Source organism: Oreochromis aureus, linkage group 20, assembly GCF_013358895.1.
Source record: "Oreochromis aureus strain Israel breed Guangdong linkage group 20, ZZ_aureus, whole genome shotgun sequence".
Classification (NCBI taxonomy): domain Eukaryota; kingdom Metazoa; phylum Chordata; class Actinopteri; order Cichliformes; family Cichlidae; genus Oreochromis; species Oreochromis aureus.
Window position 1 is genome coordinate 12371588 of NC_052961.1, and position 18344 is coordinate 12389931.

General features: G+C 38.9%; 1 protein-coding gene across 2 annotated transcripts; it reads left to right on the forward strand.

Annotated features, from left to right (window-relative positions):
* The first annotated feature begins 619 nt into the window (after positions 1-619).
* Positions 620-18274, forward strand: uhrf1bp1 (UHRF1 binding protein 1). 2 transcript variants are annotated; one of them, XM_031727880.2, is made up of 21 exons: positions 620-841; positions 3420-3582; positions 4942-4980; positions 5227-5318; positions 5396-5585; positions 5947-6087; positions 6213-6383; positions 6628-6808; positions 6968-7054; positions 9260-9430; positions 9816-9955; positions 10758-10899; positions 11038-11231; positions 11358-12553; positions 12659-12819; positions 12903-13042; positions 13136-13286; positions 14539-14804; positions 14953-15061; positions 15234-15325; positions 15584-18274. In XM_031727880.2, exons 1-21 carry the CDS (start codon positions 798-800, stop codon positions 15698-15700), a joined length of 3987 nt encoding a protein of 1328 aa, XP_031583740.1. In that variant the 5' UTR covers positions 620-797; the 3' UTR covers positions 15701-18274. The 2 variants fall into 2 exon arrangements, with proteins under 2 accessions (XP_031583740.1, XP_039460817.1); XM_039604883.1 differs by lacking the exon at positions 3420-3582.
* The last annotated feature ends 70 nt before the right edge of the window (positions 18275-18344 follow it).

Consider the following 18344-nt stretch of genomic DNA (forward strand, 5'->3'; position numbering starts at 1 on the left):
ACAAAGAAATGACCAAATTAAATTTGACAGTGAAATGAGGAAGTCAGGGACCAATCCTCATATTACCTAACACCCAATGTGCCTTGTATTACTTTTCCTTATTTGTGCATATCAGTAAGCTGTCAGGAAAAACATTATGACATTTCCCAGTAGAAAAGCACTGTTGTCATACTGGTCTTGTTGAAAGGAAAGAAAGCCATTGTTTAGGTACAAGATAAAAATGCAATATCCACTGTAATAGTTGTACGAGGTCATATTCTTCAATATTAACATACTACCTAGTTGATGTTTTGTTTTAAAATATATATGCAGTTACTATAATTTCATATTTTTAAATGATTTTTGTAAACTTCAAAGTCTGTGTTTAAAGGTTTTAAATATATATGAATACATATAAAATGTAAGCTTATGTGTTAACAAGTAACACATAATGTCGAAGCAATACCAGTCGCTCACTGTGATGTTTATTTCTAGTTTAATTCAATATTTTGCCTCAGTTCAAAGCCACTTGTCTTCCCACTTCCCTTGAACATCCAGCAGAGGGCAGCATTGTGTTATTGGCGCAGGTTGCGAGTTCTCGTTAAAGTTGTTTTTAGTGCGCGTGCGTGTGAGAGAAAAGGAGGTTAGCTTCTGTTCTGTGCGTCGTTTAGCGGCTAGCCTGTGCTGTGCTGTGCCAGCAGCGGCTAAGAAGATGCACACAGCTAGTGCTGTGTACAATATAGAGGTGCCTGCGAGCTAACATATGTTTATATATGTAGGAAAACTGCCGACACCGTTTGACACTAACGCTCGCAGAAATGGCTGGGATTATTAAAAAGCAAATCCTGAAACATTTGTCAAGGTAAGTGTCAGGTTCGGGTTAGTGTTAGCCAGTTAGCCCAACTGGATTGTTGCAACGTTACTGCTCACAACCAGGTTAGTTGGCTGCGATTTGTCATCTGCATGTAGTCAGAGTAATTTGATGTCCACGTTGGTTTAGTGCTCCGCATTGAAGCAGCGACTTGCAAATAACGGTTAGAAAGTGTAAAGAGGCAGTGAACGACACAGGATGCCAATCTACTTTCCCAATCATGTGTATGTTATTTACAGGGTTATGGACTACATACTGCCTTGCTTTTAAACGGTTTTGTCCATACTATAGCGTTCGCTGGGGTGAAAATATAATGATAACACAGATGTGACAAAATTCGCTCGATCTACAGTCAAGGAATGTCTGTAGTTTATTCATACAGGGGTCAGGAATGAGGTTTTGACAGTTATTTTAAAAATACATTTCTCATATTGAATGGGTTTATTGTCAGCACATGAATAAATCGCATCTTCACGGCATAAAAAGCATGGGAAAGGGAAAGCAAAGCTCTAGATCGGCAATGTTATGGTGGAAGTACACGTCATTTTATCTATCTTTGTCATATTTGTCATCCTGACATATTTGTCAGGATGATAAAAAGCATGTCTGTCCTAAGCCGTAATAAATAAATGAATGAATTGTTACTATCAGTCCGTGTTTGCTATTAGAGTTGTCAGGAATATCCCTAATGTCTCAGACGTCACCTTAATTTCAGACTTAATAACAATATATTCTTTACATCTGACCTGATTTTACTTCCTCGGGAGACAGCCTCCAATTTTGTGATGCACAGTCAACTTTTTTTTTTAGGTGGTGTTGGCGAATGTGTTCTCAGCTATTGCTGGTTGGCACTGCTTACAGTTGTTAAGAAATGCATTTGGGTGGGAGAGCAATGATGAAATGTGTATAAAAGGTCTCAAAAGCTAAATGGGGTAAAGAGTAAAGTTGATGAGCCTGGACAATGGATGTCCGCTCAGTTAGAGGCTTTGCATTTGACTAACAGCTATTCTCCTCCTCGTTGTTGTCTCTGTCACTAAATAATTAAAGCAAATTTTGCTGAAGAAAGGACAGAGTGGACATCAAAGGTTGACATGCAAGCACATCCACAGCTTGCCATAGCTCGTTCTATGATAGCAAATGATCCAATCATCTCTTCAATTTCATCTTTTCATCCTGCTGTTGACATAATCACTTAAAACCTCAAAGTGCAGTCTGCTGGACAGTGGTGGCCCATGGGAACGTTATATGATCCCTGCAATCATGAAAAGAAGGCACATCTGTAAATTTCATCCATAGTCATCAGTTTCAGTCTATTTTGTTGTAACCATCAAAGCAGACTAAACCATCCGAATATTAACAAATACAGCTGGTGTCAAGAAGTGTAAAAGCCACTTGCCTAATAATTAAAAAGCCATAAACGGGAAAAGGCAATTACTAAAGCAAACCACTATTTGCTAAATGTGTTTGTTTTGTGCAGCTCTTAACTAACAGTTGTCAACACTTTGAAAACCCATTTATTGTTTTGTTTCTGTAGTTCAGTACCATTTTTAATTTTTCCTTGTGGGTATCTGACTCAGTAAAGCAGTTATCCTGTAACATCGTGGTCATTTCATAAGTGGTCAAATCATATTCTGCTTACTTTGCATTCAAGGTAATGACAAGAATTTAAACATGCAGAAGAAGCATATAATTGATTAAACTTGACTTCCTCAGCCAGATTAAAGTTAACCATTTAGTTAACTGCGAACTACATTGTTTATTGTTTAACCAATTTAATGTTCTGTAACTGTACAGCTAAGCAGTTGGGCTTTTGGCTAAGTATGAACAACCTTGAAGAACTTTGGACTGTCATTTCAAAGTTGTGTTGTATTTTCAGCCATATGAAGTAGGCTTGACTCACTGATGTCTGTTGGGGTTATTGTGAAAAGCAGCAGAGCGGGTTTTGTCTGCAATAATGAGCCATTATTTTGTTGCTTCATATAAAAAAGAAGCTGGAGCTCATTGGCTGCTCACGTTTATCAGGAAAAGCATGTTATCAGATGATGCTAAGTTTTATAGTTTAAAGAACATCCTGAACTGTGAGCTACAATCTGTAGCTTTAATCACATGACACTTAGTCCTCATTTTAAGCAATGTCTCACAGTTGATAATTGAAATGTCACACCCATTTTTCAGAGTGGTGTTTCAGCCATGTAATGTAGGTGGAAAAAAACAAAAACAAATCAATACTCCAGTTCTCTGCTATTTCTGCTACATTTACCCCGAGTAGGTTGAATTTTTATTCCTGGCTTTTGGAGCTTGCTACCTTAGACCCTTTGAAGAGGGTACTCTAGATGGGAGTGCAGCTGGAGGACTTTATTAAGAATGCTGCTTCCTCTCAGGATGAGTCATCCAGTTGCACTACTTCAAAAGCATCTTGCCTCCATATTTGCATTATTCAATTTGAGGTATTTCTGTCTCACAGATTATCAGTGGCTGGTGTTTCCTAGATGTATCCCGTTTAAACCTTTTCCAGTTTTATTCTGTATGTATTCACTCTGAAACATTATATTTGAACTGGTTTGTTTAGGTTTACGAAGAATCTGTCCCCGGACAAAATCAATCTGAGTACTCTAAAGGGGGAGGGGCAGTTGTCCAACCTCGAGCTTGATGAAGAGGTTCTGCAGAACATGCTTGACCTGCCTACATGGCTGGCTGTAACCCGGGTCTACTGCAACAAGGCTGCCATCAGGGTATGTTAATATTGATCCCTGTAACTGGTCTAACAGTTGATGTGCTTTTCAAAGAAGACTACAGTAGAACAAAGCTGTCACACATCGGATATGTACATCATGTCTTTGTCTCATAGTTCTTTTTTTTTTTTTAATTCATCAAAAGTACATGGTGTTTATTAGTGTCTCAGAAATAGATTTTAGCATTCATAGTCCACTGAATCTTAGAGGAAATGAGCAGTGGCAGAACCACAAAGATGAGCACTACTAGAGGCACTGCTGCGAATGTTGTGATCCTTCAGACCAGTACTGTTTGTTGATAATAGACAGGCAAGCCATGATTCACAGGGACACCAAAGCCTGCAGGCTAGAGTGATCCGGAGATACAGTAGCTAGTGTATATTTAGCTCTCAGGATGTCTGATTTGTATTTCAAAAAAATCCCAACAACCTGCAAGTGAAATGGGAGTTTCCCTTGAAATATCTTAGAAGTTAGATTTAAAGTAGGAACACATATTTTTTAAAAATTACTTAATGAATGCCTTTGCAAATAAATATTTACAATGAGTTTTGTGGCATTGCCACTAATTGGCAGACCCCCAGCTTACTCTGGGTAAAAACTTCTCCTTTCCTCAGCTATTTGCTGACATTTACTTATTTAGTTTTATCAAATTGTCTTACCGTTTTCAAAAATGCACCAGACCCAACCTTGCAGCCCACACAAATATGAAGAATGTCTGCACCATTGGGCAATGAATTATTATCAGGTTACTGTTTTTTTTGTTGTTGTTTTTGTTTTTGTTTTTAATCAGCTTTGCTTTTGGTATGACTCTCTGGAATAACTGATGATTGATCTGTTAGTCACCTAAGGTTCTAACTGCATTTGTTAGATGCCATAAATTTTTGTACAGACATTCATGGTCCCCAAAGGATGGACCTTGTTGCCTGTGGTGATCTCCTCAGTTCTTCTGTAGGGTCACTGTTAGCATCACTAACAAGTCAGCATGTTGCTTTTTTCAGTACGTCAGTTTATGACCAGATCTATTGACATTCCTATAAATCTTGGCCATACTTTATTTTGAGTGCTAATTACCAAATGTCAGCAGCAGCCTAACACACCATATGCTTGGCTGCAATCTGTTGCCCGTGACATGTAGCACTTCAGTTACCATGCTAGACAGAGATGATGCTTAGAACTATTTCTACTACTACTGTTAATTTGTTATGCAGAAATATTACAGCGTGTCAGTTTTGGTCACAGCTGCTGTGTCATAATGTGTGAGCTTGCTTCTCACTATGTGCTTGCGAATGACGAAAACACAGAATGCTGCGGCAAGTGCTTGTGACTGACACTGTTGACCCTGCTGTCCTGTCTTTTCAGATACAATGGACAAAGTTGAAAACAAGCCCCATCTGCCTGGTAAGAATAGTGTTATTTTGGTCCTTATTCAGAGCTCATGCACATTTCTGCAACATTTAGCTTCCCTCTCATCTTTAATCCAAAATAACCTCACTCTAGGAAGACACTAGCAATATCCTGTTTTGCTATTGTACTGTTTATTTGACTTATAAGCATATAAAGATTATTATATTTATATGCTCAATTTTGGCTCTAATTTACTTGCTCAATTGTATTCTGACTGTTTGTGTTTCCTCTTATGTTTAGTTCTTGGATAAGGTCGAGGTAGAGATGAGGACATGTGAAGAACCTCGACCACCCAACGGCCCCTCTCCGATAGCTATAACAGCAGGCCAGAGGTAAGGTTTCACAAATTTTGTACTAAAGAAACATTTTTGTAATACTGTACTACATCCCATGTCGTGTGTATTTACAGCGAGTATGGCTTTGCTGAAAAAGTAGTAGAGGGCATGTCTGTTAGGATCAACTCAATTACCATCAAGGTCCAGGCTAAGGCCTTCCACGCGTCCTTTGAGCTCTGGCAGCTACAAGGCAACAGCCTCAACCCCAAATGGCAACGCAGTGATCTTCGCTACACCCGGATCACTGATCCAAAGAGAGGAGAGGTACTTTATACACACAAACGCTATCACTTTCCTTCCAACACAGCTTCAGCATTATCCATTTTAGTCCTGTAATGTATTACTGAAAATAATGATCCACCACAGAAGTAGTGTTTGCTCATTAAGCCTGCTGTAAATGACTTCGGTGGTGTGTAATCAAGTCACATGTTCTGGTCTTTAGCTGCAGACTATTTTGGGATAAACAGCCTTTTAGAATGAGAGTTTGTAATCCAGTTAAAAGCAAATGTCTGTTCCCTTTTCTCTTTGGTAACAATCATTCAAAATAACCGTCACAACAAGTCTCGCATTGTTTATTTTATTTGGTTATAGTTTGATGGGTTTATATGTATATTTTTCCATTCAGGTGCTGACATTCAAAGAAATTAACTGGCAAACTCTACGTATTGAGGCAGATGCCATTGAGAGTGATGACCAAGACCTAAGTAGTACCCCTTTAAGGCTCATCACCAACCAGGGGCGCATTCGCATTGCTCTTAAACGCAGGGTAAGATTGTAGTTGAACCTTCATCTGCTTTTCTCACAGAGAACTGGTTTCAGATCAGAGACATTAAACCATCAATAAAAAAAATAAAAAATAAAATGTCCTTATGTCATTATTGTTCTACCCAGATAAAGGACTGTAATGTGCTGGCGTCAAAGCTGCATTTCATTCTGGACGACCTGTTGTGGGTGCTGACAGACACTCAGCTCAAAGCCATCATCCATTATGCCAAATCTCTCAGTGAAGCAATGGAGAAATCTGCGCAGCAGAGGAAAAGCATGACTGCCGAATCCTTGCAGGTCTTTCCTTACTTTTTTGCTGCGTATATTGTAAATCATTAAAAAAAGAGTTCCAATTTTTAAAACTGTGGATGTAGTAATTGAGTAATGTAATGTTACAACAACAACAGAAAAGAAATGCTCTCACTGATATTTGATAAAACTTACTTTTGTTTCTCTATCTTTATGCAAGACATATTTTTTCCCAGTTTTGTTAAATAATCATCTTGGTCATTTTAAATGTGTTGCCTCTTCTGTGGTTTAGACTGCACCACCATCTCCCAGCCTCCATAGTCTGTGGACAGAGCCCCAACCGGCTCCCACAGGCACCCCCAGCAACATCAGCCAATACTTTGATCTCTTTGATGTCAAAGAGTCTTCTTACCACACCTTCATCTCACGCTTGGACTTACACATATGCAATGACAGTTCTTCAATGGATGAAGGTTAGAAGGAAGTGTCTTACCATGTGCTGCTGTCTTGTAACTAAGTTTTTCTGTGTTGTCTGCACATGGTAATCACTTAAATACATGAAATTGTTCAGCATTTGAAGGGTAATTACTGTCAGGCTGGTTTAAAAACTCTTGTCATGTGATATTACATAGATGAGCCTCCCCCACCAGGCTTGCAGGGTGCCATGCAGCTGACCTTCAGGAAGCTAGGTTTTGACTACTATCCCGTCCACAGACCTGGTGAGTGTGACTGATTCTTTCTTTGACTCATTTAGCTGGAGTTTACCCTGAGGCTCTGTACTCCTCCCACTAAAGCCACAGCATTCATTCAGGACTAGCTCTTAGGAGGATTACTGTTCAAGCAGACTAATGGCATGGGAGACTGTTCTCAGTGCTGTTACTCTGTGAAATTACTGAAATGTTGAATGTAGAACAGTAGTCACCTTTGGAGCTCATTAAAGTAAATAAACCTTTTAAAAAAGGTTCTTTTTTTAAATCTGTGTCATTAAGAATTATACCTGTTTGAAGTAAATATAAAAAGATATCAACATTAACACGGTGCATGATTATGAAAGATGAGCAAATGTGTGCACATAGTGTGTATTTATACTGTACAGTGTGAACACTGACTTTGAAAAGTATTGACTCCTTTACTTTTTGAGTTGTAGATTTAAATCAAGTAAACATCTCTGTTGTGCTAGGATTCATTTAAACTGATACATTATGGAAGAATTGCAGTCTCTTAAAAAGTTGTGTTTAAGTCATAAATGCATAAATTTCAAATTTCCTTCAGATGTTTTAGCCCCACTAACTCTGTAGTTCTGGTCGATGATAATTCAGCCCACCAGTTTAATACATACTGAAAGTACACTGAGCAGTATTATTTATTTTAGCGTAGGTTAGAAGGTTTTATAATGACTTTTCCACTGAAACCACAATTAGTTTTACATTTGTGGCTTTGGTTGTGTGTACTCTCCAAGGCTGTTTGATTACCACTGCAAGAAAGTGCAGTGACAGAATGAACCATAATGAGTTTTGGGCTTACAAAAACCACAGAATGAAGCCCAGCTGTAAAATTACACCAGTGTTAGCTTGGCACTTACAAACTTGGTGATGCAGAAAATATATAAATGTTTATATTCTTGGTTCTAGTCTGCTGCTAAGTTTTTATCATCGTCATGATCATCATCACTTGATAGCATCTCTAACTAAAGAAGGCAGCACTCAAAACTGGGTTTCACAACTCGGTGTTGTAACCACTGCCGTGATACCAAATATCTTTGACTGGAGTTTTATATTGTGTCAGTCTAGCTATCACAAAGAAACACTGGCACAGCAGCACCAGCCACAGCCAAAATTAATGCATCTTATAAGACAAACAAAGTTTATTAAAAAGCAGTAAAATTAAATCCTCGTTTAAGTTGGGGTATTTGGTGGCCTATAATCAATAAATCCAAAAACCTTCCCTTCGTTTAGAATTCTTTTATCTGTCACCTCTTTATATGGAAAGAGGAATGCGGTCAATCCCAAAGGTTTGTAATGTAGCTGGACTACTGTTATTGAAGTCAAGTCATTTAGTAATTGACTTCTAGAAAAGATCCAGTGTGTTCTTGAATGTTTAACGCCTCGATGAAGGCTTGTATGCAGAAACACAGCAGAGTTTTTATAGGTTAAACATGACCGTGCCATGGAAAAAAAAAGGCATTTTAAATTTTATTAAAAAAATAAGCGCCTTGGAGTTGTTTGATTTAGCCTGATACTTGCCATGTAATGCAACCAGAAGATCAAACTAAAAATAAATAAATAAAATACATTGATTGTATCTTATTTGTCTAATACATTCTTTTGTCATTATGTACTTATAAAACATGTGACATTCCCACCAGCTACTGCTGAACTTATCATATGTGTAGGGTTTTTTAGCAGCTGTTGGAATGCTGATACACGAGGGTGATGGCCATTATACCTGTTTAACATCATGATGTTTGTATTCACATTGTGTCATTTCTAATGTTACCATTTCATCACTGTACAGCCTCACAGAGCAGGAACAGTTTACATGCAAAATATATCGTTGAAATCTTAATGTAATATAAATAATATCTTGAAAATGTACAATAAAGGTTAAAATGTATATAAATAAGTTACTTATTTTAGATTCTTAGATTTCAGCTTTAAATGGTTTCTCTGGATTTTTTTTGCTTGTTTGTTTGTTTTGTTTAAAAAAAAAACTTTATGGCATGCTGTATTGTTTTCTACGCTCTTCTATTGAAAATAATGACCTTGTTTTTTTATTGTTGTTGTTGTTGATCTATATTTTTTCTGATATGCATCATTGTTTTGTGTAGCTATTTACATAGTACAACAAATTTTGATCTCTAAAGCTGGTTTAACTGTAGAATGACTGCTGAATCACAACTGCCTCTCGTTGCTATTCTTGCACAGCTGATGGGTGTCGACACTGGGAACGCCACAGTGGAGCCATGGAGGCCCACGCTCAGTGGGCAGGGAAACTACTGCAAGAGTATCAGAGAAGAGTCGAAGCTTCAGGGATCCCTGGTCCACATACTGAAATTCCCCAGTCAGCCAAGGATTCCCCTGCAAAAACAGCACAAGGTATGTGTAATACTTGAGGTACTGCTCATCTTGGTAAAGTTCTTAAACTTTAGTTTAGATCGAGCCCTAAATACAGATAAAAATATTATAGATGGAGTGAAAAGTCAGTGCTGATGATATTAGCAACAGTCATCTTAAAAAACAACTTCAAGTCAAGGTTCACTTAATAGCTTTTAATAGATATAGATATGACTGCATAACATTATTAATGCATACCGGTAGATGAATTACTTGTTTACCTCCTTCATCACAACGGCCTACTATAAATTATTATTAAAAGATATTATGGGGACCGTTCACCAAAAAAATTAACATATCTATGTCACAAATTCTTATGGAGAACTCTATTTTAGCTTGCAACTGAGCATTTACTCGTATATTTCAGATGGACAGCCAAGTCCCAAGTCAAACTCGTCTGAAAAAGAGCAGGCAGCCAGCAAGACTTCAGCAGCTTCGGGATCATCACTGAAGAGGCTGCGATCTAGCTGCGTGGTGATCAGGATGGATGATGTTGACATTCACCAGGCAAGTTTTTATCATTGTCTCATTTGATTTACTTGCTCTAACAGAAGCCTTACTCTTATTACTAACTCTCTAATCCTAAGTAGAAGCAGTCGGGCATTGCAGTTGGTTCAAACCGCAAAAAGTTCTGGCCAGTTTGTAGTCTTGGAGTCACGTGCTTGGCAGGGCTTATAGAGGAACCAAAGATATGGCCAATCTGACATATTGGAAAGTCAGCTCAGGGCGTCAGGTTGCTTTCTTGAACTGTGGTAATAGATAAGATAGTGATATAATTGCAATGATGACTATTACTGCATCAAAATGATCGTTAGTGTGATAGGCAAAACGATTAATGAAATGTGGGTAGAATACCTCAGCATCAACACAAAAATCCCATCACATACATGTGACTTCTTTTGTCAGCTGTAATGCCACTCATTTGGAACAGAGAAAACCCCTTGCCACTTTGAATTACTCATTCATGCTTGTTCTGCATTTTCACTTCAGATATTCTACACTTTTCATCATGAAAGAAAATATCCAGGGTTATTTTAGTTCAAGGCACTTGTAGTTCCTCATTTTTAGAGCAAGAGGCACCCAGGGGAAACTGTGTAAATGTTTGGCCTTTAGTTTAAATTTGGGACAGGAAATCATTTGATGTTCAGGCTCAGGTGGTTTAGTTCTGTTTTCTTAAACCTCCCTCTACATCTGGCTAGTAATTCAGGATCTTTTGCTTCTTAATATATTTCAAATAAGGCAGTTTAGTCAAAATATAAATCCATCAATACTTCCATTAATACTTTTTTTTTTTTTTTTTAACATTTAGGTGTCTACAAGAGGCCGACAAAACAAAAAGACCCAGTCTTTGTTATCCTGTAACCGTAAAGCGCTGCATTTACCAGACAACATACCAGCAGTTCATCTGCAGTTTACTGAATACTACTTTCCTGACAATCCCAATCTACCTGGTATTTATTTATTTTATTTTTTTTTATTAATATCACAGAAGAATTACTTCATTTTATGTGTATTGTATTCAATAATACTGGTTTAATTTCAATATAATTCTGGACGTGTCTGGACTTACCATATTTTCCTTCTTGCAGTGCCCACCTCAAACCTGTATGCCCAGTTAAACAGCCTCCAGCTTTGTGTTGACTCAGCTAGTGTGTTATGGATTAATTTGTTCACCAGGGGTCTCCTACTCACCCTGGACCAGGTCAAAGCCTTCTACCATTTACAAGACAGTAACAAGTCTGATGAACATGTAGACATCCGCATGGATGCAGCTCAACTTAAGGTGAATACTCAACTGATTATAGCATACTAATATTTTCTGGTTTTGGTCCTTTCTTGTTACCAATCTTTGTTGTACTTTGTTTAGAATTCTGAGCCAGTAATTTTCTGTTTATTTATATTTTTATAGCTGATAATACCCTTGGATTCATCCATACTGGACCATCCAGAACGTCCTCAGTCCCTTTCTGTCACTATACCCCAGATGGTTCTCAGCAACACCCGCCACTGCCCTCATGGGTCCAATGTGGACCTCAATACTACATGTGAAAAGTTTGCCAGCTGCACCTTCTTCCAGTCCACACCACCTTGCCCTTACCCCAGAGACCTGAGTGCCTTCCACCCCATTCCTTCCATCTTCCTTCAGCATGCTCAAGAGATGGAGCCCCAGCCTCTGGACAGAAAGCAGCTGCGATCCCAGGACATGTGGTCTCTCAGTCTGTCCCGTGTTACATTAGGCTTTGATGGAGCACGGCGATTCCCCAAAGGCAAAACCCAGCCTTTTGTTGAGCCCTTTGCCATGTCTGTGTGGATGTGTCAACCATGTGCCTTTAAAAGCGGTTCATTGTCTTCCTCCTCCAGTCCCAGCAAAACCCATCAGCTTTCTTCAGAGCAGAAGCCTCATCAGCAAGAGGCTACACTTGCTTCGGTCCATTTCCTGGCCCACACAATCACACCAGTGAAGATGTGGCTCAACCACTATCAGTACGTTGCACTGCTCAGGATGAAAGATGAAATGGCCCGCTTGGGAGCAGAGTTGGGCCGGGATATACGAGATGTTAAGCAGGCTCATGACCAGAAGACAAAAATGGCTACAGTTTGCCTTGCCCTTGTGGTGGACTCAGTGGAATTGGGTCTGCTTTTACCACCAGCCTGCACAGAGCCTGAAGTAGAAGTCCCCCACACTCCTGAAACAGACAGCCCCATAAGTGACTCTGACATCTCTCCATCTCATCACTCTGATGTTGTTCTTGAGGACAGTGGATTAGAAAACGGTATCTCCTCCATCAATACAGTTGGATTTGACCAGGATGAACAAGATGGAGTGGTGGAGGAGGCTTGTGAGGCTGTGGAGGAGGGTCTGGAGGCCCCTGTTCCCTCTCCTCCCCTCTCACCCGGACAGTCTGTAGTACTCTCCAGAGAACCGTCTACCTTCAGCCTTGAGGGAGAGCTGTCAAGCGCCATTAATGTCACCAAGGATGTGACCAAAGATGCCATTAGTGCCTCACTGGACCTGACTAAAGGGGCGTTTTCCATAACAAAAGATGCCTTTAGCATGTTGAGTCGTGGCTCGGGGATGAGCAAATTGTTCAGTCCACAGGCAAAGTAAGTGCTAGTTCTCTCCTGCTTAATGCTGTTTTTATGTCTGTGCACCTCATGTTTTTCATTGGATTTGCCTTAATCGCCGTTTGTGTCTGTGTATGTTCATAGGGAACAGGTTCAACGTTCAGAAGAGTCTCGTCAACAATCCATGAAGCCGTCTCCTTCCCAGCATTCCTTTGACAGTGCTATCTTGGATGGCAGCTTGCCTGATGAAAATCTTTCTGTGGATAGCGATATCAGTGACAATTTTGTTGTCCTCTTGGACTCAGGTGTTTAAATACTACCAAGATTCTACATATATTTCTCTGACATGCACAAGTGGCATCTACCATAACTTTGTTTCTTGTTCCAGAATCAGGAATGGAGTCAATGCGCCCTAACAGCACACCTGTTGGCAGTCGAGGCAGCCCAGCCCCAGGGACAGAGGGAGGCTCATCAGCTGATCTTAGCAGTTCCCTGTCCCAAAGTACAGAGGATGTCTCTCAGGACACGGTGGGTTATTGTGATCATATAACAAATTTCAGAAGTAGATTAAATTTGAATTTAATTTAGTTAAAATTTAACTTGTGATGTGCTGTTGTACAGTCCTCAGTGTTGTTGCTGATCCTGAGTGGAACATCTTGTACCATTGAAGTAAAGGGAGAAGACCAAGTTGTGGCTGTTGAAGCACAGACTCTCACCCCTGTACACATGGGTAATGTCAGACTGTCAGACGTGCTTGCTGGTGTCATTCAAAGTAAGTGATTATCTGTCATGCTGAAAAATAATTTTAGTCCTCTGTTCATCTATGCCATGACCTCATTTCATGTTTACTCATGACATTCTTTTTTTTCCTGTTTACTTATCTGTGGGTTGATAATTATATTCAGAAAAAAAACTAAATTATGCTTGATTCATTTTGTGATTGGGCTTAAGAAAAATCTAATATGAATACCTTCTGCAATGTGGTCTTTAATAGCTTTTTGGCTCATAAACAATCCTTCATAGTGAACCCATAAAAACATACTTAATACAGGGACTGTATACAGTGCTGTGAAAAAGCGTTTGCCCCCTTCCTGATTTTTTTTTAATATTAACCACATTAAACAAAAATAATCCAATTAAATACAAAATTTTGTTTTGTATTTGAGTTTTTAAAAAGTAAAATTACATTTTTAATTTAGATTTAGAAATTACTCCAAGAATACTCAATTTTCGTCCAGGAAGTCACAAAAGAACCCAGAACAACTTAAGATCTGCAGGTCTGACTTGCCTCAGTTTAAATCAGTTTTTTATGATTCAACAGTAAGAAAAAAAACTTTGGACTTGGGGAAAAACTTGGGATTTATGGAACATTTCCACTACTGACCAAAAAAACACAAAGGCTTGTCTCAGATTTAGCAAAAAACATCTTGATGATGCTCAAAACTTTTGGGAAAACGTGCCGTAATTGATGGAAACATGAATTTTTTCAAAAAAGGGTTTTGGAGTGGCCTAGTGCTTTGATATGACCTTAAATCTCCATTCATGCTCATAAATCTTCCACTATGGCTGGATTAAAAACAATTCTCAAAGAGGAGTGGACCAAAATTCCTCTACAGTGTTGTGAAAGACTCACTGTGAGTTATCGCAAATGTTTGATTACATTTCCCATTGTCAAGGGTGGCACAACCAGTTTTTAGGTTAAGGAGACAATAACTTTTTCTCATAGGGCCAGGTGGGTTTAGATACTTTTTCACTTAATAAATAAAGTCCTCTTTTAAAAACTGTTTTTTGCAGTTTCTCAGGTTTTCTGTAATATTAAAGGTTATTTGTTCTGAAACGTGTATGACAAATATCCAGAAACCTAGAAGTTAGTAAGGAGGGTTTCACAGCACTGTATGCACATATTAGCTCAGCTCAAAAATTGAACTAGATTAGTTAACGTTGGGAGAGCATGCTGGATCCTGAGTTCTGTGTGCATTCTCAGAATGGTTTACAAATGTACCTTTTTTTCTTTTGTTGTGCAGCACCAGTTTTGCCAGTCCAGAAGCAGAGTAGGGAGGGTAGCAGTGCCTCTCCAACATTGTGCATGCGGGCGGAAATGGGCCCAGCTGCAGCTCGGCACTCTGCTCTGGCTGAATCGCTGGGCTTTCTGGATGTGAGAGTGCAAGACTGTCAGGCTGAGTTGTTAGCCTCAACAGTTACTAACATTGGTCCTTTCCTTGAAGACGAATTCAGCGTTGACGGTCAGCCAATGAAGTTGCACATGAGCAACGTCACCATCACGATGAAGGTAAGTGTCTTTCTGTCCTCGTTGCATGTGAAGTGTTTGCTTTGGATATCTGTTGAGTCACAAAAACTACGCTAAAATATTTTCGACATCAACCTTTCAAAACAACTTTTTTTTTTTTATTAATTAATTAATAAATTTTTGTTTCAAGGATGATGGTCCCAGAATATACCCCACAGCCCCCCAACCTGTTCCAGCCACATTCATTGTAGATGAGCTGGTTCTCGAGCGTAGTGATGATGGCATCATGAGAGTCAGCGGTGAGCAAGAAAAGAACGCTTTTCATCGTGAATTTTGTTCACCATGATGAATTTTAGATTCTTGATCATGAACCTTGAAACCACAAAGACCCAGCTATAGAGTATCAGCTGTCACAGTTTCAAAGAAAGATGAACAGAAACTGATCATCACTATTTTCCTTTCTGGCTGCAGCTGGAGGTGGAGGCTCTAAAGCATTAGGAGATTTCCCTGAAGCTGGTGGGGATAACCCTAACAACTCTTTCGCTGTCCAACAGCAGAGCGAGGTAATGTGTATATAATGATGTGTTGCTCTGTAACATACTGCTTTCTGGGGCTCAAATTTGTGTGTCTACCTTTGACTTTTATTTATTTTTAGTGGGGTCAACATATTTAAAACTCAGCTCAGTTAGATTAAACTAGTGCCCTCTTACTTACAGCGATGTGTCTTAAATACACAGGGTTATGTAATGGTAGTGCTTTCAGAATCACGTATCAGCCCGCATGGTCTGTAGCTAACTAATCCATTAATCCTGTTGTTGCAGATACAACCACAGGAGTCACAGCTCTGTGAGGTACAGGCTGCCCTTACTCAGGCTCTCAGAGAGAAAGAGCGCCTCCTGCTGGAAGTCAGGAAGTATAACCCCACATTTACCCTCTGAACTTCATTGTGCTCGACTTCTGAATCTGTCGCTGCTGAAGAATGCTGATGGGATTGGTCAGGCTGAATGTCGGGAACCAGCATGACTCACTCATGTCTGGACATCAGACATGTCTCAAAAGAAGAGGAATCCAAGATGAGTGTTTGGATTACTTCCCTTGTTTTATTTATGAAATTACAAAAAAAGCCACTTAAAACAATTACTGGATGGGGAAGTTGGTGAACTAACATAGGTACATTAATTGTACTGTTTTTTAAAAACTGGCTAATAGTCCTCACTGCTGTATACAATTCTTCTTCTTCTTCTGGTTATTTCTCATCCAAATAAGTGTGGATGGTAAACTTGTTGTGTGGTTTTAGTGTTTTGTCATGCAGCATGCAAAGGTACATATTATTAAGCTTTAATTCTCTCTAGTGATTGTTTGCATTACAAAAGTATTACACACATAAAACATGCCAAAACCTCTTTTCACATGCACTGACACTGCCAGACAGCTGCTACTTCATCTCAATACTCACAAAACATATTCTCAAGCATGCTGCCTGAACAGTGCTAATTTACATGCACATATACATATTGACAGTAAGAGAGCTAGACTTAGTAACGAAGATTACTTTTGTTAATTGTAAAGTAAACTTGGGGGGTTTTCCCGCTTAGTTGGTGGAAAATGTGTTTTGACAAGCAGGAAAAAAAGCACTTTAAAAGGAGGGGAAAAAAAGCGTACCTCCACTGCTTTCATGGCGAGCCTGATTCATTTCAAATTCCACCTGGTTATTTGATCAACAGGGGGGCATGGTTACGCATAGAGGCTGAATCATTCCCCAGTGTTATATGTATATATTTTTTTGAGTTGCAAAATGTTGATTATGCTTCTTTGGTACTGTGAAACGATGTGCTCTGTGGCTGAATGTCCAATGAAGGCAACGTGCCTTTCCCTTGACGGTAGAGAGGTTGCACACAAGGTTCAATTTATTGACCTGATTGGATTTGTCAGTCCAGTTCTCTGGCATAAAGACATCTGAGAATATACCAGCTAGCAATGGTATAGTACCTGTGCTCTTTAATTGTGTTTTGTAGCTTACCAGGAAACAACTCAGACTGATAGTGTTATTACTTCTGTACACATGTATTGTGTGTAGTGATTTGACATCATGGACTTGACTTCATTTTGTGTGTTGTTTTACTGCCTGTTTTGTTTTTAAGCTTTGACTTATATTCAAGCCATATCAATCAAAGAAGGTGACATTTATAAGAACTATGGTACTGATAATGTAATGTATATTTGTTAGATTTACTACAAAACTCATATTTAACTGTATTTAATCCTAATCTGCAGATATGATCTTTTCAGGCCAGTTGCAAGTTTAAATTTCTGTCACTTCCCATTATCCACACAAGTCTGTTACATGGATTTGAAGTGATTGACTTGTTTATCCAAGACTGCTTGGGTAAACATTTCATGAAGCTGTCTGTTACATTTTATCTAAATGTGTCTTAATGTTAAATTAGCATTTTGTTATTTTGCCTTTGGCAGGGGTTTAATGGTTGCTTAGCTGTCACAGAAATCTTCCACTCACTTCCACTCATAACGGTCCTTCGGAGACCTCTGGTGGTGGTGACTTGCCAGCATACACTTCATTTAAAATGTTATTTATCGTTTCTTTTTAGCAAGTGTGGCAATTTACAGCCTGTGACTGACATTGTGTGTTATTAAAGAGGAATGTTAGATGTCGAAGCAATAGACACTTGAGTTTATCCACAAACATGACAAAGAACCGTAACACTACACATTTTTGATGTGGAGTTCTTCAGTTCATGGGATGATCAATTACCTGTGTATCACAATTTTCTCCTTCAGCTGTGTAACTCAAAATATCCTCAATCTATACATGTAATAGAACAGAGACTGCCTTTTAACCTCATTATCACTTAGAGATGTGATATATTTCTCAGCTGTTGGTGTTTGCTTTTGCATGCCTGTAGTAGACGGATATATTGGTACGGAATTGAACGTGCCATGCTGGATGCATCATGTAGCTCTGAGGTTTGCCCAGTTTCTTTCTCCTCAGTCAGGCTTCCATGTTTAGTAGCATTTTTCTTCCACAAAAAAAAACAAAACAAAAAACTGGTGCTTTAAGTTAAATCTGCTCATTACCTGTTACACCAGAGTTTATTTGCACTCCAGAGCAGGCTTTTTCCCAGTGTGCCATGCAGAAAGGAAGTGGACAAAGAGTGGTGTAAGATTCACTCCAGAGTGTGGTGTTCTCTCTCTAGATGCATGTGCTGAAGTGATGTTCTGTTGATTATACCTTGTGGATTACTTGCACCTGTGTGGTATAGTGGAGATTGCACTTGTTTTCATCTAAATCACTTCAAATGACTGGAGGAGTAATTGTGAAATCTTTCTAAGTGATGCAAATGTTTGGACACTTTTTTGTGAGTTGTGTAGGATTAAATAGAATTTTATATTGTCTTCATCACTTAATTGAGACTAATTTTAAACTGGTTCTGTGAACCAAACGTAGTATGTAGAGATTAATTTAAGTAAAAAAAAATAAATGATTAATTGCTAAACACATTTCGTCTTTGTATCTTTTTCAACTGAATGCATGTTTGTATGTTACAATGTATCATCTGAATTTAT

What these genes read in the sequence shown, in the direction of transcription:
- uhrf1bp1 (XM_031727880.2), top strand. Translation starts at nt 798, where the DNA reads ATGGCTGGGATTATTAAAAAGCAAATCCTGAAACATTTGTCAAG. An exon ending in CCCTGCAAAAACAGCACAAG is followed by an intron (nt 9,431 to 9,815) that starts GTATGTGTAATA and finishes CGTATATTTCAG; the next exon opens with ATGGACAGCCAAGTCCCAAG. An exon ending in CTGTCCAACAGCAGAGCGAG is followed by an intron (nt 15,326 to 15,583) that starts GTAATGTGTATA and finishes CTGTTGTTGCAG; the next exon opens with ATACAACCACAGGAGTCACA.